General features: G+C 40.0%; 1 protein-coding gene across 1 annotated transcript in view; it reads right to left on the reverse strand.

Moving 5' to 3' along the window:
* The window catches only part of LOC134608603 (acetyl-coenzyme A synthetase, cytoplasmic-like), a 48,095-nt gene extending 23,854 nt beyond the window's left edge, over positions 1–24,241 (reverse strand). Inside the window, exons 1-4 of the mRNA XM_063451562.1 lie at positions 23,932–24,241; positions 23,325–23,520; positions 3,291–3,382; positions 1,040–1,143 (exon numbers count right to left, since the gene is read on the reverse strand). Of these exons, the coding sequence (XP_063307632.1) occupies positions 1,040–1,143; positions 3,291–3,382; positions 23,325–23,520; positions 23,932–24,082 (543 nt within the window). The 5' untranslated portion in view covers positions 24,083–24,241. The remainder of the gene's footprint in view (positions 1–1,039; positions 1,144–3,290; positions 3,383–23,324; positions 23,521–23,931) is intronic.
* Between the last annotated feature and the right edge of the window lie 1,653 nt (positions 24,242–25,894).

Below are 25,894 nucleotides of genomic sequence, written 5' to 3' on the forward strand. Positions count from 1 at the left end.
CTGGAATAAAATTAAAATGTTCAGCTTCTTTACGGAGTAGACAAGAATTCTATACTTAACCCCTTAAGGACCAAACTTCTGGAATAAAAGGGAATCATGACATGTCACACACGTCATGTGTCCTTAAGGGGTTAAAGGGACACTATTGGTACCAGAACAACTTTAGCTTAATAAAGCAGTTTTGGTGTATAGAACATGCCCCTGCAGTCTCACTGCTCAATTATCTTCTATTTAGGAGTGAAATAGCTTTGTTTATGAAGCCCTAGTCACACCTCCATGCATGTGACTTACACAGCCTTCCATAAACCTTCCTGTAAAGAGAGAACTAATGTTTAGTCTTCCTTTATTGCACAGTCCATTTAATTTAGAATTTCTTATCTCTGGTGATGTTAAAAACTTTTTAGACATTGCAGGAGCCTCCTGTATGTGCATAAGGTTCAATTTACAGAGCAGGAGATAAAAACTTCCAAAGCAAGCTTACATCTGATTTAAAAACATCAAACAACATAGGGGGTGTGGCTAGAGCTGCAAGTGATTTAACTCCTAACTGGTAGAGAATTGAGCAGTTAGACTGCAGGGGCATGATCTATACACCAAAACTGCTTTATTAAGCTAATGGGGATTTAGGCCAGAGCGCAGGTAACGTTCTCTTTGTTTAAAGTTGTTTTGATGCCTATAGTGTCCCTGAGAATTGATTTTTTTCAAGGCAGAAACAGATTATATTCTGGCACCAATAGCTAAATAAAGAATAAATCAGCATTGAAACCTTTCTTACCAAATTATTTCTATTTTTCCTATAACTTCTTTAAGGGATTAAGATATTTTCCTAGTCCACTCCTCTTCAATATAATGATATTGCAAAGCACTAACAGGCTTCCTATCATCATTGTTAGATGGTATAAATAAAGCAAAATATATTTTGTAAAATTGTAAAATGCAGATTCAAACTTCACTTAGATAAGTCAGTTTAAAGACGTTCTATGTGAGATAGGAGGACATCTTTTATATCCATCCAAACCCACAAGCAAGGCATACTTACTACAATAGAATGGATGGCTCCAATTCTGGAACATGCTAGCATAGAATACACCAACTCTGGAATCATCGGCAAATAAATGGCCACCCTGTCTCCCTTCTTCACCCCTATGCAAAGTAACAGATGCAATGAAGATAATGGTTAAAATGGATTTCTTAACAAAGCAGTTAAGTATACAGTTTTTTTTCCAACTGATATTAACATTAGATATCTACTAGGCCTGATGAATAAATTCACCAATATTGCAATTATTCTTAGATGGATAGTCATTATTTACCAGTTTGTAAAAAAAAAAAAAAATTTAACAAAAATAACGCACGCGGGTCCGCAACCATTCACTGCAGAATCCAAAAAGAAAAACATGTCCGTAGACATTAAAGGTGAAAATGCATTTCTTATTTATTCAGGTCTCCAAGCTTCACCTAACTATAGGTATTCCTCAGTAAGTCACTACAATAGATGTACGTCAATTCAGAGCCAAGTTATCCCTGCAGCCTAATCTTCCTCTAGTGACATCACTCCCCCTCACTGAAGATTAAGGAACGTCTCGGACAGGGGGAGGTCTTGAGCAGCATGAAGGGGCTGGCAGCACCATCTGTCAGCAGCAGCAGTTACTCAATATGCATAGAATCCAGGTTGGCTAATGATTAACTTTGTATGAGCAGCATATAAACTGAAACGCTGCACATTCAGATTGGAAGCACCATGACCACTTCAAATCACTGAAGGGATCATGGCGCATGGAATTGCCAAATAAATTACTCCGGAAAATCATAACCAAGTTCAGCAGATCAGTTTATGACCCCTTTGTAATAAATGTTAGCAAGAAACAGGTTATGATCAAGGGCATAACTTGCATTTGTAGAACAGGAATTATGAGTTCTAGAGTCAACTACGTTAAAGGGACACCCTTTCCCTAAAACACTTAAGCTTGGTGATGTGCTTTATGTGAGAAGAGTATGTCCTCTTTTTTTAATTTCAGCAAAATGCTGATTGCAAAAGAAATTTGCACTTGTATAACTTAAAGGACCACTATAGGAACCCAGACCACTTCAGTTCAATGAAGTGGTCTGGGTGCCAGGTCCCTCTAGTTTTAACCCTGCAGCTGAAAACATAGCACTAGGGTTAATCCAGTCTCTAGTGGCTGTCTCACTGACAGCCGCTAGAAGTGCTTCCGTGATTCTCACTGTGAAAATCACAGTGAGAAGACGCTGGACGTCCATAGGAAAGCATTGAGTAATGCTTTCCTATGGCTGGTTTGAATGCACGCGTGGCTCTTGCCGCGCAAGCGCTTTCGGATCTGGCGTTGGCAGGAGGCGGAGAGGTCACCAGCGCCGAGGGAGCTCGGCGCTGGAGAAAGGTAAGTGACTGAAGGGGTTTTATCCCCTTCAGCCCAGGGGGAGGGGGCCCTGAGGGTGGGGGGACATAATGACCCTATAGTGCCAGGAAAAGAAGTTTGTTTTCCTGGCACTATAGTGCTCCTTTAACTTTGTTATACCCCAGGCTCTCAGACAATTCTGCTACTTCCTAGTTGTTTAGCTCAGCAGAACTAAACTCGAGAGGCAGCAATTTACCAGAGCACCTACCTTGCAAAGACTTCTCCTTGAGCTGCATTGGTAAATCTGTGATTTGACAGCTACAAAAAGTCTGACAGGGGTTAGAAGAGGGAGGGGGGGGGGGTTGCAGAGACTTCAGACATGAGATCTGCAGCTTTTAATGACAAAATGCACAATTTAATGGTTGTATGTTTTCATTTGGAGACCTATATACCAATCAATGATTTTCATTTATTTTTTGTCAGTGGGGTGTCCCTTTTAAATGTTTTACTAGCACCGAAAAAAAAATTCATCAGATGTAATATTTTGCACTGAAAATAACATGTAAAAAGGACAACCCTTTCAAAAACTCTCATTGTGTCAGTCTCTTGGTAAAACTCCTACGTGCTGAGAGTGCTTTCTGTACATGATTAACAGTTTTAATAGTCTTATTTAGTGGCTCGTTGCTATTGTCAGAGAAGTCATTGAACAATAGTAATATTTAGCTGTAAATCAATGACTTGTATCAAGATTCAAAACAGTAAAGTCTGTATTTTAAGACGGCGGTCAGTAAATATGTAACAAGTTTTATATGTTTTAGTTTGTTAACCTTGGTTCGATTTTAAATGTTTTATTACTTCTTCTCAGGACTGACACTGTAAAACAAAGGTGGCATAGTATACAGTGTAATTATTGCACATACACCTCAAAGCACATACCTAATTTTCGTAAGACGTTTGCAAACTTGCAGACCTGTTTAAGCAGATGGCTGTAGGAGATAGCAGTGGAATCAGTGGGTGCATTGCCTTCCCTGAAACAAAAATATACATATTATGTCAGCATATAAGATCCAAAAAATATCTTTAACGCCTTCATGGTAAAGGGTCAGGGTGTTGTATGTTACAAAGGTTTCAAAATCTATATTTTTGAAGGGCATTGGAGGCACTATAACGGCTTTATATTATTGTAGTTTTCGTTTCTGGAGTCTCCTGGTGCAATCCTTCTGTTCAGTGTTAAACCATTTTTAAGGATTTATTGCTAAGAGTCTTTAGCAGCTTATCCCCTCTGTGCCACTCAAACTAATGAGGGGGCAACAACCCGAGCAGCAATGGGTGGTAGAGATCCTAACCAACTATAAGATAAGGCCAGGGACTAATGAAAGTATTTAGAAAAATTGGCAGACTAGATGGGCCGAATGGTTCTTATCTGCGGTCACATTCTATGTTTCTATGAGATTGGCTAAAGGGTGTCAGATGACCACATTCAGACTATCACAGCATTCAATTCTTGGTATGAATTAGTATAGCTAAGGAAGTGTGTATTCAAGTGAAATGTAGTCACTGAAACAAGCAAGACAATAAACAAAAACATGCTGTCTATGTTAGCGAGGAAACGCTGGGTATGTGACATAATTCTGATGTGAATATTTATTAGTCTCTTAACAAAAACAAAGCAAAAAAATAAACGCCCCCCCCCCCCCCAAAAAAAACTAACTAGTGGATTAAATCCAAATGGCAAAAAGAGCCAAAGTGTGACCATGACGGAGTTGGATAATTTTCCCAAATCAACTATTTTTGCCTCAATTTTTGTTATTTTTAGATTGAATTTATGAAAATTCTGAGCTTAGTGAATAACCCTGTAGGTTTTAAATGTTTAAGTGTGACATGAATCATCACCAGTTAACCTGGTTGTAAATATATACTGAATTTATTTTATTTATTTTTACTGCTCTTCTATTGCTCACTTGTTCTGTTAATAAAATCAGCATTTAACCCCTTAAGGACCAAACTTCTGGAATAAAAGGGAATCATGACATGTCACACATGTCATGTGTCCTTAAGGGGTTAAAGGGACACTATAGTCACCTGAACAACTTTAGCTTAATGAAGCAGTTTTGGTGTATAGAACATGCCCCTGCAGCCTCACTGCTCAATCCTCTGCCATTTAGGAGTTAAATCCCTTTGTTTATGAACCCTAGTCACACCTCCCTGCACGTGACTTGCACAGCCTTCCATAAACACTTCCTGTAAAGAGAGCCCTATTTAGGCTTTCTTTATTGCAAGTTCTGTTTAATTAAGATTTTCTTATCCCCTGCTATGTTAATAGCTTGCTAGACCCTGCAAGAGCCTCCTGTATGTGATTAAAGTTCAGTTTAGAGATTGAGATACAATTACATCTGTTTGAAAGTGAAACCAGTTTTTTTTTTCATGCAGGCTCTGTCAATCATAGCCAGGGGAGGTGTGGCTAGGGCTGCATAAACAGAAACAAAGTGATTTAACTCCTAAATGACAGTGAATTGAGCAGTGAATTTGCAGGGGAATGATCTATACACTAAAACTGCTTTATTTAGCTAAAGTAATTTAGGTGACTATAGTGTTCCTTTAATGACAGTCCTGGACAGAATCACAAATCAAAATGAACAAGCTTGCCCACTGCACATTTCAGTTGGTTCACGATTTGGGTATATTGCAGCTTGGACTTTAAGAATTGGACCAATCACGCAATCGGGCCCAAACAAATTTCCAAGTCTGCTATTTAATATTACAAAAATCCTATTTGAATACCATTTGGTATTCAAGCCAAAACTCACTAGTTTAACATGTAAAACTACAACTAAAGGGGCAGAGCTAACAACCGAGCAGAGCAGACGTGTGTAAGGCGAGCTCCTCCACACTAATCCAGAAAAAGCGTTTTAAAGCAACCAATTTCATATACCTACAACCCAGAACTAGCTAATTCACGATGGGCAAGAAGTCCAAACATCAGGGACCCGTCAAACTAAAGGGGGCACGCGATATAGGAGACCTTTTCCTCCGTACAGCTAAGGCCCTCCCGAGAAAATGCGCCGAACCACGCGCCGAAAGAAAATGGCGACTCAAACTCGGCCCTCTCTGAAGAACAAGCCCTGGACGAGCTGGATGAGTTCCCAGACACAGAGGGTCTACACCAGCACTCCTCAGATGAGGATAACGAGTTACCCTCCACAAAAGGAGACATTAAGGCGCTACTCCGAAACATCCGCACAATGTTCACGGCGGACCTCGCTATAGTGCAGGAAGAAATACACCACGTGGAGGGCCGAGTTAGGAAAGTGGAAGTGGACACACAGTGCCTAAACGCAAGCTACCTAACGATAGAAGCGCAAAACAAAGAGCTTCAACAAGCACAGACAATACTCACAAACCGCCTAGATGCTTTGGAAGATCGGTATAGGAGCCGGAACATAAAAATCAGGGGAATCCCGGAGACGGTCCCCAGGAGGAACTACTACACTACGTCAGGAGGCTCCTGACCACAGTACTAACCTCAAAACAAGTCAAACAAGCGATTACCGACAGTGTCTACCGCATCCCAAAAGCACCCAGAGCCCCGACGGGGTCCCCAAGAGATGTCATCCTGCAGCTCCAAACAAGGTCAGCACAACTAGCCTTCATGTCAGCAGTGAGGGGACAGCCATCCTATTCGTTTGAAAATGCTGACTTAACATTCTATCAGGACCTGTCCAGACCCACCTTGATATGGCGGAACCTGTTCAGACCACTTACCAGCACACTGCGCCAACATTCCATACCGTACAGCTGGGTATTCCCTAGAGGCCTAGCCGTCTCCCACGGAAACGCAACGATCCGCATACAAGAGCCAGCGGAGATGGACAATGTACTCGCAGCACTGGGTCTACCACCCGACGCAACACAGGGGACCAATATACCGCCCCCGAAGACCCCACACACCTGGGACATATCCAAACTAAAACCGTTCCAACCAGCTGGATCTGCCACGGGACCAACCACCTCCACCGGACCGCGGAGCACAAGCAAGCTCCCTACGAACACCTGAAAAGTTGGGACACTAGTGAGAGACCAGAACCAGGGGACTAACAAGAGGACTCTTACGCTAACTAAACCTGTTCCACACTTTATTACCTAGACTTTACATTAGCTCCACTATGATTCCGTTAACTCGCACTCAAATCCATCCACACGCAACTCACTCAGAACCGCAATACTCAGCACTCAGACAACACCCCCCCAGCCACCGAAAGGGGTAGACCACCCTACGATCAGGTGAAGCTAAATACCTGACAGGACTACCTCCAATGCAGATCACACTCCTTATGACCCTCACCCATAGCTAGATCCCCTAGTGCAGTAACACAACGAGCAGATTAAAAAGACCCGCCGGTCTGGCCCCTCCCCCATGAGCTTGGGGTTATAGAGCCCTTCTCACGGCACTTAGACCACAACCGCACACAACACGCAGAGATGCACTCCACTGCGGCTTCACAAAATCACCCGAGGAACCTAACCTTCCATCCTGCTAGACCACACAAAAAGCGGGTTCCCAGGGACACACTCCGATAGGTTACCTAAGGGTACAGACCACCGCCATCGTACCTTCTTAAGCTGCTCCCGAAGGGCCGAGCTGGCCATTAACTTTACTTACCTATCATACCACTGCTCCCAGGTAGACACACCACACAGGCACGCAAGCCCTCGTATACCACAGATACTAAGATCCACGGAAACCTATCGAAACACCCCAAACCATAAAACAAGTGCAGTACTCGCACAACGCCCTATGACTAACTTACAGTACCAGTGATAATATCTGTGATACTGGGCATTGTATAGCGGGTGAACCGATAACGTCTCCGCATACACTGCCTACAGAACACAGACCTACAAAACATCCAAACTTGTAGAGGAATACAAAAACATTCTTTGCTGAGCCGCAGCAGGGACGACCCACTTATAGTGCACACTTAGCTAAGCATACCACCATTAATGCTGGGCACTCAAGCAGAACACGATGTAAATGCAGTACTTAATACACGTTTGCCCGTTGGTAATGTGATGCCACCTGATATAGCCTACACACCTGGTATATCACGCACCTTAGATAGTGCAGGGAACTTCGTACAAACCCTGAAAGCTACATATATGTATATAGCCATGCGTATATACCACATTCACTCCTAACCCACACAACCACTAGAACGCTGTTATAATCATTATTATAAAATGTGCCGATACAGAAATTGCCACAATACATAATGCAAATGTTTACCAATCTGCCCTGAAAACGCTGTTGTGGCGAACCAGGGATGCTTGTTTAATGCTGTGCACAATAAAATAAAGAATTATAAATAAAAAAAACTACAACTCAAAAGCATGTCTTTTACTTAAATTTAGATATCCAAGGAGATTTCAAATACATTTCATACAGTAATGTTGCCAATAAGTGTAAATTAATGTATTGGTATTATATCAAATTGTGTTTTTCTCGTTTCTATACAAAAGGTGGCTCTATATAGATTGACGACAAAAAGTGTCATCCATTGCTGTAATACCATTAAATATACCAGAGCAGGCTGGTTGTTTTATGAAAGAGAACACTTTATAAAGGCTTCATACCATTAAAAAAAAAAAAAAAAAAAAGGAGTTATCACTGCTCTGGAATTTACACCAACGAGTAATGTAGATCGCCTTTTTTATGGGATGCTCTATTTTATTTCAAATCTCTAAATAGATTTATCTGATTACATTATAACCCAGGTCATAGAAGGCAAGGGCAGGGCAAGGTTTTGTAAATAAGAAGAAAAAATGTAAACACTGGCGTCAATTTAATATTGTTGCATAAGCTTTTTGAATTATTTTAATTTTTTTTAAATGTAATGTTATTAAAAATACTGACATTTGTAATATTTTGAATAATTATTTTAAAAGTTAAAAAAAAAAAAAAAATAATAATAATATTTGAAAATCTTATCCAACAATATTAAATCATGGCCATTGTTTCATAATTTATTTTCTCTGTATGCTTTTCTGAATTCTAGGGTGAAAGGACAAATTAAGGACAATCAAAATGAATTGACAGGGTGCCAAGGTGGAAGCGCCCAGTCAATGATAGAGAGGTGTGGATTTCTACATTTAAATTGTTCACAGCTGACAGATAGAAATGTAAAATTTAGGGATAAGTAAATATTAAAAATACCAGTAACTGACAGTTCCCCTTTAAATATACCACCTAGAAGGGACTATATTCTCTTTTTTACATGTATGACTCTATCTATCACAGTGATTTAAAATATATAAACTTTATATAAGTATACAAGGGTTAGTTAGATATGCTACTAAAAAGAGGGGGGGGGAGAACACATTAACTGAATTTATGATGCTGGACACATTATTTTTTACTTTAAGAAATGCAGTACGGGGGGCGGGGCCTGACTGCCGAGCAGACTGGTCGCACTCAACCAGAGCTCCCGCGAAAACCGGCTAACAAGCGACATTCCCCCAAAACTACCATACCAACCCTTCCACAACGACACAGCAGAGTAGTGGGGTGACCCCCGAAACTCAATTTGCCGGATCGCCGAGCTCGGAGAAGCGACCTGGGGCAGATATAGGATTGCGGCCTACCAACCTATGCAGGCGCGGGAGAGGCGGCCGACCTCCGCGCCAACAGCTCAGCGGGAAAACGCTGCAACCCTCCAGACCCCGTTCACCCCCCCTGGCCGGTGAGGGATATCCCGGTACCACCAAGCGGCGGACACAATACGTTTGACCCAAGCAAACCTAAACGGTGAGCGAGATACCCAGACCACGCAACTTGCAAACGCACGAGGCACCTGAGGCCCAGCCAAAATGGCCGCCCAACTAAGACACAGAAAAAAAGTCAGTGGTCAGCCATGCCGCACTCCACCCTCTGGTGGCCCTAGACCAGCTGTGCCTGAAATTCTGCACGACATTGGTGGACAGGGGGGTGACCTACCAGCGGGCTATACAATTAGTGGCCTCGTGGCTAAGACCAACCACCCGCAGACGTCATTATGCACACCCAGCTCTGGCCTTCCAGGCGGCCACCAGGCCGCGCAAACACCAAAGGCCGGCACGGCGGGATCACGAACCAGGCACACACACCTGCCTCCTCTCACAGACAAATAACTCCACCGAACAGACCCCAAGGCCCAGCACTCTACCTGAACATGGCTACAGGATCACGCCAAAGGCCCCAGGGAACCGGCAAGTACACAGGCGGACGCACATCGGCCTGACCTCTCACCAACATAGCAGCGAGAACTCACCCACAAGTGGTCGGAACCACCTGCTGCAGAGGCAGACACCGGCAAGGAAGAACGCCCCGACATGGTGGCACATACAGCAACACACAACACACTGGTGGCAGTCACTGAACACGCGGGCACTGTCGACCCCAGAGAATGGACTTAATTTGCAACCCACTCCGCAGCCTGAAAGCAGAAGTCACTCTCCCTGGCTATCGGGAAACTACACGTCGGGCATAGGCTGAACTGTCTCCGCAACCGGTCAGCCACACGGACTAGAGCCATATACGCTCTCCAGTTCCTTACCACCAGTGGTACTCTCATGTTTTTCCCAAATGATTGCCTTTTTTTTCCCTTATGTGTTTTCTTTAAATTTCATACTGTCGATATCACTATAATGTTGTTGCCTGAACTATGCTTACTTGCACCGTATAGTTTGCCAGCCGGTCCGGGCTAAAGTGAACGACCTCCTTCTCAACAAAGCAATGTTTTATACCTTTATAGCCTAGCATGTATTCTAAGAAGGAACCGACGTCAACAAATAGAGTTTCATATATTATACTCGCTTTTATTAGGAAAACTTTTTTGTTTATATCTAGTATTCACAGTTAACCATGCTCTCTCTTATCGTTCACATAGCACCCGCAAGAGACAAACATGTAGGCCTAGCACAGGACGTGTTTAGCCAATCTGTTATAATCCTGCACCGCACAGGCACAAAATGTATCCAACAGCTGCTTGTGACTCTCACATAATGTACCCACTTATCGCATTGCATAGGGGCAAGCTGTTACTACTCCTAAAGCATATAGTTCTTAACTGCCTCCCTACCTAGCCGGTTTAGAACTACTCATACTGTTATTAATTTACACAGCACAGTCGAGGTATTATAGCCATTCTCAGAGTCAGTTAGCCATGCATAATGTAACTTTACCAAGTTAATCACTTTTGTTAACCTAAACGTTTAATGCTAGCCTGTTCAGCAAGTACTTGTATTATTGTATTATTTTATTACTTAACCTTCATGTCAGTTCTCATACTGATCTTCCACGCTTTATATTGCCTCTTATACTGACATAGCTGTGATTAACCTTGAACCAAGCCTGAATCTTATACCAAAAAATGTGCAGATGTAACCTATGCCGATTAATGACCGGTACCTGCTGTTGTGGCAGTGCCGGAATGTTTGTCATCATTATGCACGCAAAAATAAAGAATAAAAAATAAAAAAAAGAAATGCAGTAGAGCAAGTTATGGCATTTTTGTATATATATAAAGGACAGCCTTAACTGGTACCCCTTTCAGTTTGTCTTTATACATGGTATGGTAATATAGAAAGCTGTACATGCCAGCTCCGAGGAGGGCAGCGGAAACAAAATTCTGCTGTGACAATCAGAATGTAAAGAGCCAAAAGCTCAGTTAGTTGGAATGTATAAGACTGTCACAAGGCAGGAAGTGAGATACGATATTTAACGCAGGTTTACAGCCTCTATAATTACTATATAAGCAAATAACCGGTTAGTTCTATCAGAGCACAATCCATTGTGGCGCCATGACACTATGAGCATTCAGGGTTGAGAATCAGAAAAAAATATAAAGAACATCTATTAATAAATAGGTTTCCTCGTCATTTGGTGAGCACAATGTACGAGTTACATTTGTTATGGATGACCACATTACAGAATGCTTAACAAGCAAAGACAAATTATTTTCTTATTAGGTCAGAATGGGTGGTGCTGGAACCAAGCTATTAATACCGTTTTTATTCTATATAACGTAATTATTATGCATTATTTATTTTTACACATCTACATTTTAACAGGCTTTCAGCTCTGAACTAGGTCAACATAAACTGAAAATAGAGCAGTTTACAAATCACACAAGAATGCAACATACAGGCACAGAAATGCAAAATGTTGTTATTGGAAGAGTTTTCATTCTTAACGTGACAATGTAAGAAAAGACAGTGATTTACTGAAGGCCTGGAGGGCAGGTATTCAGTTAAAATGAGAAATTTAAAAGTTAGCATGGTTGGGATTGATTATTTCACGATCCCAATGAGAGCAAGGAATAGTGAAGTAATATCACTCTTAGGAAGCTTCCTCCTAGAAATGAGATGACATGTGGAATAGATTGTGCGATTTCCGCCCACCCCCTGCCAGTTTAAGTCCATGTTTTCTCCCTCCTAGTGTTCTGTATATGCCTCACACAGACTGTCTTTAAATTATGTACTTTCAATGAAACTGATCAGCATCTGCATTGTTTGTACCCACAAACTGTGAATTTTTCCTGTTTATTCCATTTTATGTAAATGCAAAGAAATCGTACAAAGATCACCATAAACGACAAGATCGCTCAAGGAGAGAAACGTCTCCTGGCACATACATTTCAATAATAATGTGTTATGCACATTTTAAAGTATTACATAACGTCTTGGACATTAGTATATCACATTATGTTGTCCCGTGGTTTGGTGATCCAATGCATACTGGAGAAATTCAAAACAGAACAGTAGCACCAACATAAATCGCATTAGTAAACATAGATATTTTACAAAACAAACTCAAAATAACACCAAGGATGGCTATATGGACATTCGACTTAAACATAGGTTCTGATGCAATTATCCACTGGGTTTTTGTTATGGCTGCCGGAGATATGCCTTATGGCTTGGCAATGTAACTAGCTGACCAGAGCACCCGTCTATTAGCTTCTTGCTCTCCTCACAGTGTACCCTCCATTTATATAGTCTCTGAGACAACTATTAAGTTACCCCCACTCTAATTTATTTCCATTTTGCCCAGATCTTCTCATATATGTTGATCCTGCCCGTTATATTGTAAGGCCATTTGTAATGCAGTTTCATGCTGTAGCACGCTGTGAGGGAATATATGTAGTATGTATATTTCTGGTTTCTAGGGCAGTAAGAGGTCAGTGACATTGTATATTAATTGTTGAATTTATTTCAAAAAGGAGAGTCAGCTGTGTACTAAATACATGGATGCTATTAAAAGATAAGCAAAGGAAAAAGTCAAACTTTAGCATTTGGCTTAAAGGAACACTATAGTCACCTAAATTACTTTAGCTAAATAAAGCAGTTTTAGTGTATAGATCATTCCCCTGCAATTTCACTGCTCAATTCACTGTCATTTAGGAGTTAAATCACTTTATTCCTGTTTATGCAGCCTTAGCCACACCTCCCCTGGCTATGATTGGCAAAAAAAAAAAAAACTGGTTTCACTTTCAAACTGATGTAATTTACCTTAAATAATTGTATCTCAATCTCTAAATTGAACTTTGATCACATACCGGAGGTTCTTGCAGGGTCTAGCAAGCTATTAACATAGCAGGGGATAAGAAAATCTTAATTAAACATAACTTGCAATAAAGAAAGCCTAAATAGGGCTCTCTTTACAGGAAGTGTTTATGGAAGGCTGTGCAAGTCACATGCAGGGAGGTGTGACTAGGGTTCATAAACAAAGGGATTTAACCCCCTTAAGACCGCAGGATGTTCTATGCCGTCCTTATTTATATGGCTCTAAACTTACCCGGTCGCCGGCGATCACACGCCGGCGATCGCGGTATGGGGGACTTACCTGGGAGCCCAGGGAGTCCCCCTTTGTCCTCTTCGGCCCCCCAGGGCCATGTGATCGCGAGGTCCTTGCGAGGACCCAGCGATCACATGGACGGCATAGCCGTCCATGTCAATGCCAGCAGGGGGAGTGCCTGTAATGACAGGTACTCCCCCTGCTGCCTGGAAATAAAATAAAATAAGTTAAAACAGTGTAAAAATAAGATTATATATACTTAGATCATATATATATTTATTATATATATGATCTAAGTATATATATATATATATATATATATATATATATATATATACACACACACACACACACAGAGACATAAATATACATAATTATATATTAATATCAAAATACACGTACAATGATATTGATTAAATATATATATAATTTTCATTATATATATATATTTATATATAATAAAAAATATATATGTTAAAAAATAAAATTACAAAAATAATAAAAAATAAACATGCGTAATTTCATTCTAACTGTATTTTAAAATTAATATATATACTGATATCAAAATACATGTAGAACAAAATATATATATCTATATACATAAGTATATACGTATATATCAATATATATATATATATACACACCTATATATAAATACAAATAATAAAAAAAATTATATACATATACATAGATACATACATACATACATACATACATACATACATATATACATATATATATATATATTCCAATTGTACCCAGCACACACACTCACAGATTGTCAAAAAATGCCGGGTGCATTCCAGCCATAGCCAAAACATATGTAAAAATATCAAAAAATAAAGGCTTGCACTCACGGTCTGTTGTTTGAATTAAAACACTTCTTCTTTATTCAAAATTGCTTAAAACATAGTTGCTGTCATCTTATCGACGTTTCAGCCACATCAGTGGCTTTCATCAGGATCAACTCAGCTTACTCAGCCGTTTCAGCCACATCAGTGGCTTTCATCAGGATCAACTCAGCTTACTCAGCTGAGTTGATCCTGATGAAAGCCACTGATGTGGCTGAAACGTCGATAAGATGACAGCAACTATGTTTTAAGCAATTTTGAATAAAGAAGAAGTGTCTTAATTCAAACAACAGACCGTGAGTGCAAGCCTTTATTTTTTGATATTTTTATATATATATATATATATATATATATATTCAAATGGAAAGAGTGCACTCAAAGGTCTTCTTAAGGATATAAACGATTTATTTTGCCAAAATTTCAAAAGACATACAAGTCGACGTTTCAGTCCTCGTGGGACTTTTTTCAAGACAATGAAAGGCAGGAAAACAGTGATTTAAATATGCATTACAGGTGATTTGATTGGAGAGTAGATTATATGAAAGAGAGGCTGTGCAAACGTGAAAAAGATTGTTCAACTTTGAAAGTAGGGATTAACCCCTTGAGTGCCTAAAGTAAAAAAAGGCCTGACAGTGATTGTGGTTACGGCCAAACATCTAATAATCTGCGCTCGCAGACATATTTTAAAATTCAAGGATAAGAAATAAGAAATACCAAGGCCACCTTAAATTGACTAAGAGTTTAAGGATCTTTTTGAATATTTTAACAAATTTGTTAAACTGTGTTAGACAGTATTTTACATTTGCTACATTTTTAACACTAACATACGGTGGCTGCATATAAATTGGAATTCCCAATATAAAACGAAACATTTTAACAAAACTTCAAAGTATGTTTGAATGCCCCGCCAGGTTGCTATGTATATACTTAATTATATTACAGATTTACTGCCATACAGTCTATAGAGACTAGCAGGAGCAACTATCAACCAACATATTCTAGAAAAAATGAATAATGTGGATAATGTATAGTTGAAAATAGTCTCATGGATAGATCACCCGTTATAATTTTTCTTTAACCTTTAGTACAAATATATCAATATATCAATTGCTGTGCTCTTCTTTATCTTTTCGGGGTGAAGCAGCTGAGTGAGTTAATTTCATTAAGACCCCCCGGGGACAAAGTTCCTAATGTAAAGATCCAGAAGGCTTCTCTTTGAAGTAGTAAGACATCTCTGTCACCCCCCCTGTTCGGGGCCGGAACATGTTCAATGCCCATGAATTTCAATGTGGGCAGTGTGTGTCCTGCTTCCAAAAAATGTTTGGCTATGGGGGTGGTTGCTATGCCACTAGATAACGCAGTCCTGATAGTGGATCTGTGTCCCCTCATGCGCTCCCTAAGGTCATTAGACGTTTTACCGATATACATGAGTCCACATGGGCAGATGATACGATATATTACATGTGTAGTGGTACACGTGATCCTTTGCCTTATCTTGTATTCTTTGCCTGATCGAGGGTGGTAAAACACTTTGCCCGGGGTCATGCTATTGCAAGCCATGCATTTCAGACAACGATAGCAGCTGCCTTATCTTGTATTCTTTGCCTGATCGAGGGTGGTAAAACACTTTGCCCGGGGTCATGCTATTGCAAGCCATGCATTTCAGACAACGATAGCAGCTGCTATCGTTGTCTGAAATGCATGGCTTGCAATAGCATGACCCCGGGCAAAGTGTTTTACCACCCTCGATCAGGCAAAGAATACAAGATAAGGCAAAGGATCACGTGTACCACTACACATGTAATATATCGTATCATCTGCCCATGTGGACTCATGTATATCGGTAAAACGTCTAATGACCTTAGGGAGCGCATGAGGGGACACAGATCCACTATCAGGACTGCGTTATCTAGTGGCATAGCAACCACCCCCATAGCCAAACATTTTTTGGAAGCAGGACACACACTGCCCACATTGAAATTCATGGGCATTGAACATGTTCCGGCCCCGAACAGGGGGGGTGACAGAGATGTCTTACTACTTCAAAGAGAAGCCTTCTGGATCTTTACATTAGGAACTTTGTCCCCAGGGGGTCTTAATGAAATTAACTCACTCAGCTGCTTCACCCCGAAAAGATAAAGAAGAGCACAGCAATTGATATATTGATATATTTGTACTAAAGGTTAAAGAAAAATTATAACGGGTGATCTATCCATGAGACTATTTTCAACTATACATTATCCACATTATAAATTTTTTCTAGAATATGTTGGTTGATAGTTGCTCCTGCTAGTCTCTATAGACTGTATGGCAGTAAATCTGTAATATAATTAAGTATATACATAGCAACCTGGCGGGGCATTCAAACATACTTTGAAGTTTTGTTAAAATGTTTCGTTTTATATTGGGAATTCCAATTTATATGCAGCCACCGTATGTTAGTGTTAAAAATGTAGCAAATGTAAAATACTGTCTAACACAGTTTAACAAATTTGTTAAAATATTCAAAAAGATCCTTAAACTCTTAGTCAATTTAAGGTGGCCTTGGTATTTCTTATTTCTTATCCTTGAATTTTAAAATATGTCTGCGAGCGCAGATTATTAGATGTTTGGCCGTAACCACAATCACTGTCAGGCCTTTTTTTACTTTAGGCACTCAAGGGGTTAATCCCTACTTTCAAAGTTGAACAATCTTTTTCACGTTTGCACAGCCTCTCTTTCATATAATCTACTCTCCAATCAAATCACCTGTAATGCATATTTAAATCACTGTTTTCCTGCCTTTCATTGTCTTGAAAAAAGTCCCACGAGGACTGAAACGTCGACTTGTATGTCTTTTGAAATTTTGGCAAAATAAATCGTTTATATCCTTAAGAAGACCTTTGAGTGCACTCTTTCCATTTGAATATATTGAAGGCTGAGGTAGCACCGAGGCAAGCACAAGACCGGTACATTGAGTGCGGGACATTTGCAGTTTATATATATATATATATATATATATATATATATATATATATATATATATATAAATAATAATTCTACGTATATATTTATGTAATAATTTTACATAACTAGGTCATTTTATTAATTACAATTTGCAGGACCTGCCTGACAACTAAGGCCGAAAGTTCAGGGAATTACATTTTCTAGCACTATATTTAACCCTGTAACTTTCCAAGACACCATAAAACCTGTACATGGGGGGTACTGTTTTACTCGGAAGACTTCGCTGAACACAAATATTAGTGTTTCAAAACAGCAAAATATATTACAACGACGATATCGTCAGTGACAGTGACATTTTTTGCATTTTTCACACAAATGGCACTTACACTGATGATATAATTGTTGTGATACGTTTTACTGTTTTGAAACACTAATATTTGTGTTCAGCGAAGTCTCCTGAGTATAACAGTACCCCTCATGTACAGGTTTTATGGTGTTTTCAAAAGTTACAGAGTCAAATATAAGGTTTGCGTTTCAGTTTTTTCACATTAAAATTCGCCTGGTTGCCTTTGAGACCGTATGGTAGCCCAGGAATTAAAATTACCCCCATGATGGCATAGCATTTGCAATAGTAGACAACCCAGGGTATTGCAAATAGGGTATGTTCAGTTTTTTTTAGTAGCCACTTAGTCACAAACACTGGCCAAAATTTGCGTTCAAATTAGTTTTTTGCATTTTCAAATATTAACACTAACTTTGGCCAGTGTTTGTGACCACGTGGCTACTAAAAAAGACTGGACATACTCCATTTGCAATACCTTGGGTTGTCTACTTTTGCAAATGGTATGGGGGTAATTCTTATTCCTGGGCTACCATATGGTCTCAAATTTCAATGTGAAAAAACTGAAATATGTAACATGCTATATTTGAACATGTAACTTCCCAAAACACCATAAAACCTGTACATAGGGGGTACTGTTTTACACGTGAGACATCGCTGAATACAAATATGTGTATTGTATTGCAGTAAAAGCAAACAGTATTTTGACATTCACAGTTAAAATGTCACGTAGAACTAAAACAATTTTAAAAATTCTTATTTTCTCCCATTTTTTTTATATTTTTTTCATATTAAATTATGTTCCATACCTACATATTTGATGTTAAACGAAAGCCCTGTTTCCCCTAAATAAAATGATATATAATAAGTGTGGGTGCATTTAATATGAAAGAGGTGAATTACGGTTGGACAGACATATAGCGCAAATGCCAGGTTTTGTTTACATTTTTTTTGGATCACAACTTGTACATTTGGCTGCGGTCTTAAGGGGTTAACTCATAAATGGCAGAGGATTGAGCAGTGAGGCTGCAGGGGCATGTTCTATACACCAAAACTAATTCATTAAGCTAAAGTTGTTCAGGTGACTATAGTGTCCCTTTAATCTATGACAATCCAGCAAAAAACAAATACAAAAAAAATTAAATAAACTGAAACATGGGCTAAAGAATGCAACAGATATTAGAGGAAGACAGGAAAAGGGGCAAAGGGTAATTGATCCCAGGGCCACTAGCATGCCGTTTCACAATACAGTTCTGCTGATTAAAAGCAAATGTAGGAGTATTTGCAATGCAGGTTAGCAGAATATTAAGAGTGAGGAAGCATGCAAGAAGGACTTTGCTACCCAGCCCTGTGTGAGTTTGTGCTGGTTGTCTGCAGTCTCTCCATGCCAGGACTGGCCCACTGTGATATTTAATGGACCACGCTGACCAGGCTGCTACCCGACAGTGATGATTGTATATGATAAGGAGATGTTTGCAAATGGCTGTGGGGTGAGATGAGATATTGGTGTCAACAGTCACAATGACCAGAGTCGATCACTTAGCCACGTACAGATTTCTGTGAATGCTTGTTCAAGCTGCACAAATCATACTGATGGAGGTTACAGGATACAGGGGATACAGGGTGACACACCTGCAGACTCCTGCAGCCTCCATCTGTCAAACTTAATATTGTTTGTGCAGTGTGGGGGAGGACCATCTACACAGATCTCCACCAGTTTTGTTTGCAATACGAATTCCAGTCATCTGTACCTACATACCCCCTCAGTACAAAGATGCCTGCCCTGCTCTATATATAGATAAAAGTCTAAAAACATACTGGGACCAATCTGAAATGTGACATCACTGGATAACAAGATATTTACATAAACTGGTATAATGCAGCATATTGTCTAAACATAAGGTAAATATATATTTGGACACAGAGCACTGTAACGTATGTTGATTTAATTAGGGAACTGATTTTCATTTGATAACATATCAGAGATCATAATAACATAACAAACATAATAATATCTTAATTAGACCTGTAACTGAAGTAACAATGGCAACTGTGTGTCTAAAAAAAATAAATAAAAAGTAAACATTGTTATGTCATTCCTAATAAAGATAAGAAGTGTGGCACTAGACTAGACTAAAATATTTTTTTTGTTTGTTTTTTGTTTTTTTACACGTGGACATCCTGGCTCATGCAGGGTGTAGTTTCTTTTAAAACGTTTACGGCAATAAAGGGACTTGTATCCTTTAACTCGTTAGTACACATTAAAGGTCTTCGTCCGAGGCTGGGTAGAGCACAACCCAAAGAGTCAGATATTATGGTAATTTCTTATCACAAGTAAAGAAATACAGTAGACCTACATTATAGGCAGTGCGGTTTATAAAGATATTTATTGTATTGATATTTGAAATAGATATTTATTGCCTTAAGGCAAAGCGGTCTCTATTCATATTTCAGCACCACCCAATAGCGCATCAAAAGATAATTGTGGGTAATGCTTTTATTTTTAAACCTCAGCAGTTTATTTTTATTTAGATTGCGTGCTGGGCATAGGGAGAAGAAGCTCCAATGAGGACAGGTTGCTTGGCAGGCAAATATGGAGCATGTGGGAGGAATCAAGGTCAAAGGGACATTCAATTTATCAGGAGTATGGAACTATTGGTCTGGGGTTACCTCCATCTGCTGTGATGGCATACACACACACACACACACACAACAGCAAACCCTCCTCTCACCTAAAATTGTGTTTTCTTTGCAGAGCTTTCTCCATGGCCCAGACACCATAAGCAATTAGAAGCAACAAATTCCAGAAATTAGATATTTCAATACTAGTGAAGGCACTGCATTTTTGGGACTACTACAATATTACAATTAAAACTGCTCGACACAAGACAAGAAGCGTGATCTCTTTGTCTTGAGTGACTTTTGTCAGATGGTGTCAATTGCATAGCTCTTATGTCTTCCTGGCAATAAATTGCGAATATTAATCAGTATTTCTAGACCCATCACTTTGTGAAATGTCATGGTTGGATGGAGTAACAAAATAATAATACATCAATGAAACTCCAAGTGACGTCACTTATAGCTTACAATCAATATGTGTCATCTACAGTACATTCATAAGCATTGCCATAAAATGTCAACAGAGCTACAAAGGACAGCTGATTTCCAAAGCTTATAATGCAGAGCAGAACTGTCCACTGAGTAGGAGATGTCATGTGTTTACTTTTAAACCACTAGGTAGATTTGAGTCTGTTACAACTTCTCTATAACTCCTCTTACGGATTGGTTATTAGCATGGCATCATCGCAGAGGAGGTCACCAGGTATTCCACCAATTAAGAGACATACCCATGGTGGAATCTGAAAAGATCCTGCTATTGTAAGCATTGTCTAACATTAAGTCATCTACTCACGCTCTCCTAAAATGAACCAAAAATGATATTGTAAGCACTAGATCCGAGGGTGGGAAAAAGAGACATTGATGGGTTCACAGACAGAAGAAAGAATGTAGAAATGCAAAAAAAAAAAAGAACCATAATGAGATGGGTCCAAACAAGTTGTTTGCCTCTGAAGAAAAGAACAAAAATATATTGATTTGTAAAATGCCTAATAAATAAAAAAAAAGTAAAAAATACAAAAAATTAACAATTTTTCTCAGAAATTCATGTATTTAGTTAATTATAATATTGTATGTATTAATTGAAAGACCTAGTAAACCATATCTGTTAGATATGTTGATGATCACCAGAATCTCCTTGCTTGTGTGTTGTTGGTCACTATAAGAGTCAGAGGCTATAGTAGCCATTATTTTAGGTTATGTGATTATGGTGAACTACGCTGCTTTCCCACCACAGCCTAAAGTCCTGTATTTGGCTTGTGATGGCTATTACAGCATATTTGCACGCTTGGCATCTACCTTTTTTTTTTTTTGCTCGACAGACTGCCCGGCCCTGACTGTTACGTTCTGGGAAACTGTTGCCTACTGCAGATTTCATCATCCTGGTTTGCTATTTTGTGATGATGAGTACAAAGAGTGGATGATATTGAAATGTACTTGACTTAGTTTTATTTTTAGATGTTAACTGCCACTTAATGTCAACTACATATTTGTCATGAAAATTACCCTTCGCTATTAATAGGACTTAATGCTAGCATTAGAGTATTTAAGCCTGGCTGTGTGAAAAAACACTTACATATACAATTATGTAATGTACAATAATATTATAATACTAATAATTAAAAACACACCATAACCAGGGATATGAAGTGGTCACGGTGCCCAGAGTCTGTATGTGCAGTGTTTCACTTTACATTAACCCCTTAGCTGTTGGAGGTATAACACCACCTCTGGCAGTGTCATTAGGCAGCCCAGAACATAGAAGTAAGTATTAGCATATTTTTATGTATTTTTTTTTTTTTAAAGGAGAAGTTTAGGCACCATAACAACTACATCTAAATGAAGTGGTTTTAGAGCCAGAAGGTCCCTTGTACTGGCTCACCTTAACATGATAAGCCAGTGCCAAATCTCGCTGCCTCTCTGTCCTTCTGTTTTCAACACAAAGAAACCGGAAGGTTCTTGCAGAAATTGGCAGAGGCGCTACTGGTTGGCTTAGAGCAGTCACATGACGCTCTCAGCGATTCCCATTTCATAAAACTGGCTTGAAAAAAGTAAGTTTCTTTTTAAGCCAGTTTTATAAATGGGGAATCACTGATTGATAGAGTGTCTGTCAGCTGACAGTTGAACCCCTTAAGGTCAGCCAGTGTCAGGGATCTCCTGGCACCATAACTTCCTTTAGATTAAGTTGTTGGTGCCCAGAGTGTTCCTTTAATTTGGGGGGGGTGACCAACTTCACAAAAGGCTACTCTACTTAAAATCAGCATTTTCTGAAAACATAGATTTTTGGTTTTGAGTAACCCATTCAGAAGGAAATAGTAGAGAAGTTAGATGATTTATGCTGTCTGATGGATGAATCTACTCACCACAACTAAACTACATATGCCATAAAGCCCTACAGTTTTGTAAATGGAGCCGTGCACAGCATTCTCCCAAGCTGCCAATCAAGCAAATATGCAGCTCATGGTCTTTAAGTGTTAGTAAAGGGAGTTTAGGATATACTCTGTAAAAGTTGACAGGGGCAGGGGGTTTTATGACTCTTGGTGTGACTCTTATTACAGTTCAACATGTTCCACAAAGACAGCAACCTGGTGATGGAGGTTCATGGTAGATGTAGATATACAACAACTGGAATCTGGTCTAACAACTCCCACATTAGTCTGCATATTTGACAGTTTGTTGAAATTTTAATTATCATTTTTCCTACACAAATCAAAAATGCATGGAATAGTAAGTCCAAAATAATGAACTATTCAACTACTCTAATATTTATTCGTATTTAGAAATAACATACGATGTTAAAATTAACCTTTCATCTCTCCAAGGTTTCTTACAAATCGTATATTTAAGAAAAAAAATTAATATTAATATATTAAGATTTTGTTTCCTGAAATTCCAAAGCTATTAAAAGTATGTGTTTATGCTTAAGAAAAATCCATCAAACTGATGAGTTTACACTGTTTTGCCGGTATTCCCCAATCATCTTAATGCAGTTGTAATGGTACCTGGAGGTCCTGGGAACTGTCTTACCTTAACCAGTTTAACGGTTTTCAAACCTTGAGTGGTCCTTTAAATGTAATATTGTGTTGTCATGAGCTTTTTATTTTTTATTAAAGCATTATTAATGCTTAAATAAAAACCATCTTGGGTTTAAATTCAAGTGTACAGTTTAACTTATTCTCTTATTTTTAAACACAAACAAAACATATTTCCTGGATGATTTTAAACAAGGGAAGCGACTTACAACTTCCTAGTAAATGTTATAAATCATAATGATGCTAAGTGTTTATATGTGTGCACAACCAAGGCTGGTTCAGCGTGTTCTGTAAGAATTTGCTGTTATTTAGGTCATGCTGTGGTTTTTCAACTTTCTGGAGAGTGAACATTACCAGAAATACGCCGTCTTGTCCCCCAGGTTTTTCTCCAGGACAATTCTGTCCAGAACATTGTAACATACATTGGTTTTCGCTCCTTTCATAAACTCCACAAATATCTTGCCTTTGGTAATATCAAAATTATAATCCATCACCTTTCCAGAAGGGGGAGTTTGCCAGTAGAATTCTGAAGCAACTTCCATCCAGAATTCTTCATAGGACATGAAGTAAAAGGAAATAAGGGGGGGGGGGGGGGGGGGGAGATGGAAAATAAAGATAGAAATAAAGTCAAAAAGCAATAACAGTATTCAAAATATGAATATGTATTTATAATTCTAAGAAAATATTAATTATAACTATTTTTTACAACAAAAGAGTAATAAAGCATTACTTTCTAGTCTAAATCAGAGAAATCATGCAAATACTAATGCTTGATTAAAAATAAATATAAAAAATTTGTATATATTAAATTATTACATTGTGTATGGGTAAATATGAGTAGAATAGCAATGCTTTGTATTTATAGACAGACATTATATTTATCTATGTTCTCCTATTTCCCCCAGATGTGAGCTGCCAGGAGGCTGAGGATGTTGTATAGAAGAAGGAGTGATGATAATACCTTGTGGGCTGTGGATGGATTTGAGGTATAGTTCATTGTATTTGCTGAAGCTGGAGATGTATGCATGTTCCTGCAAGGGTGCAGGAGGCGGATAGATTGTCAGCTCCTCTGCCCCAGCCTCCTCCCCGGCTGCTTTCACCTGGCTTGGCATGCTGGCTGCTAGAAATCACCGAAGCCTTCAATGCAGCAGGCGTGTAATGACTGAGTCAGTGGCAGTGGCAGCGGCAGCAGCAGCCAGGTAATGGGAGAGGGAGCTCAGAGAGAGAGAGCGCGGGGAGTGACGGGAGAACCTGTCAACAGATAATCCCCTCCCCTCTTCCAAAGGAAGAAAATCGCCAGGCTGAGTATTGTCATGCGGCAACAGCCAATCACAGGGCGTCTGTGCTCACACCTTCTTTGCGATTGGCTGGCGCCGCTCGGCTCATCTATGGCCATTGGAGGTAAGGGAGATGGCGAGCGGCGCGCGGTGGAGTCAGCGGGTGGAGGAGAGGGGCGGGGCTGAGGGGGGAGAGGTGAGAGGTGAGAGTGCGTCCACAGTGAGACCCCAGGCTGGGCACTGTCACTGTGAGGGGCTCTGTGATGGCACTGTGAGACCCCAAGCTGGGCACTGTGAGGGGCTCTGTGAGACCCCAAGCTGGGTACTGTGAGGGGCTCTGTAATGGCACTGTGAGACCCCAGGCTGGGCACTGTGAGGGGCTTTGTAATGGCACTGTGAGACCCCAGGCTGGGCACTGTGAGGGGCTCTGTAATGGCAGTGTGAGATCCCAGGCTGGGCACTGTGAGGGGCTCTGTAATGGCAGTGTGAGATCCCAGGCTGGGCACTGTGAGGGGATCTGTAATGGCAGTGTGAGACCCCAGGCTGGGCACTGTGAGGGGATCTGTAATGGCAGTGTGAGATCCCAGGCTGGGCACTGTGAGGGGCTCTGTAATGGCAATATGGTAACTTACTGTGTCTGATTACAAATATTTTCGGGGGATGACTGATAGGGTTAGTGTGGCATGAGAGTGGCAAGGTGAGGGGGTCAGTGTGACATGAATTGGGAGGGTGAGTTGGCACGGTGGGTTAGTATAACAGTGTTGAGTGTAGCAGGGATAATGGGGTGAGTTTGGCAGAGTTCGGGAGTGAGTGTGACAGGGCTGAGGGGTGAGTGTTACAGAGTTAGAGTGGCCGTGGAGAGGAGGATTGAGTGAGAGGGATAATTTGTGACAGGAAGAGGGGGTGACCATGAACAGAAGCTAAGTGTGTGTGGGGGAGTGACAGTATTATTAATTATAAAGGGCCAACAAGTTCCGCAGCGCTGCACAATGGGTGAACTAACAGGTATTTGTAACCAGACAAGTTGGACGCAGAGGGATTGAGGGCCCTGCTCAATGAGCTTACATGCTAGAGTGAGAGGGGCATAGTGACACAAGAGGTTAGGGCAGGGTATAAAAGTATGTTGCTCGGATAGTATTCATCGAGGGCTGTGTTTTGTTTTAATGACAGTTGCAAGAGAGGAATCGAGGTGTGGGGGAGGGAAATCTGTTCACAGTTTAATGTATATGGTTTCCTAAAGAAGTACGTTTTCAAATATTTTTTTGAAGGAATGGAGATTGGGTGAAAGTTTAACAGAGAGGGGAAGGGCGCTCCATAGGAACTGTCCAGCCCCAGAGAAGACTTTAAGGCGAGCATCAGAGGTAGGAGTACGAACAGAGGTTAGACATAGGTCCCCGGCAGAGAGTAGAGGCCTGGATGGGACATATTTGTGTATTAGTGAGGATACGTAGTTCAGAGCAGCATTGTGTAGAGATTTGTAAGCGAGTATCAGGATCTTAAATTGAGTCCTATATCTTACGGGAAGCCAATGTAGGCTGACAAAGGGGGGAGACGTGGGAGGTGCAGGCCGACAGAAAGATGAGCCCCGTGGCCACATTCATTATAGACTGTAACTGAGCAAGTTGGGAACATGTAAGACCACTGAGA

This window comes from Pelobates fuscus, chromosome 4, assembly GCF_036172605.1.
Source record: "Pelobates fuscus isolate aPelFus1 chromosome 4, aPelFus1.pri, whole genome shotgun sequence".
NCBI classification, from domain to species: Eukaryota; Metazoa; Chordata; class Amphibia; order Anura; family Pelobatidae; genus Pelobates; species Pelobates fuscus.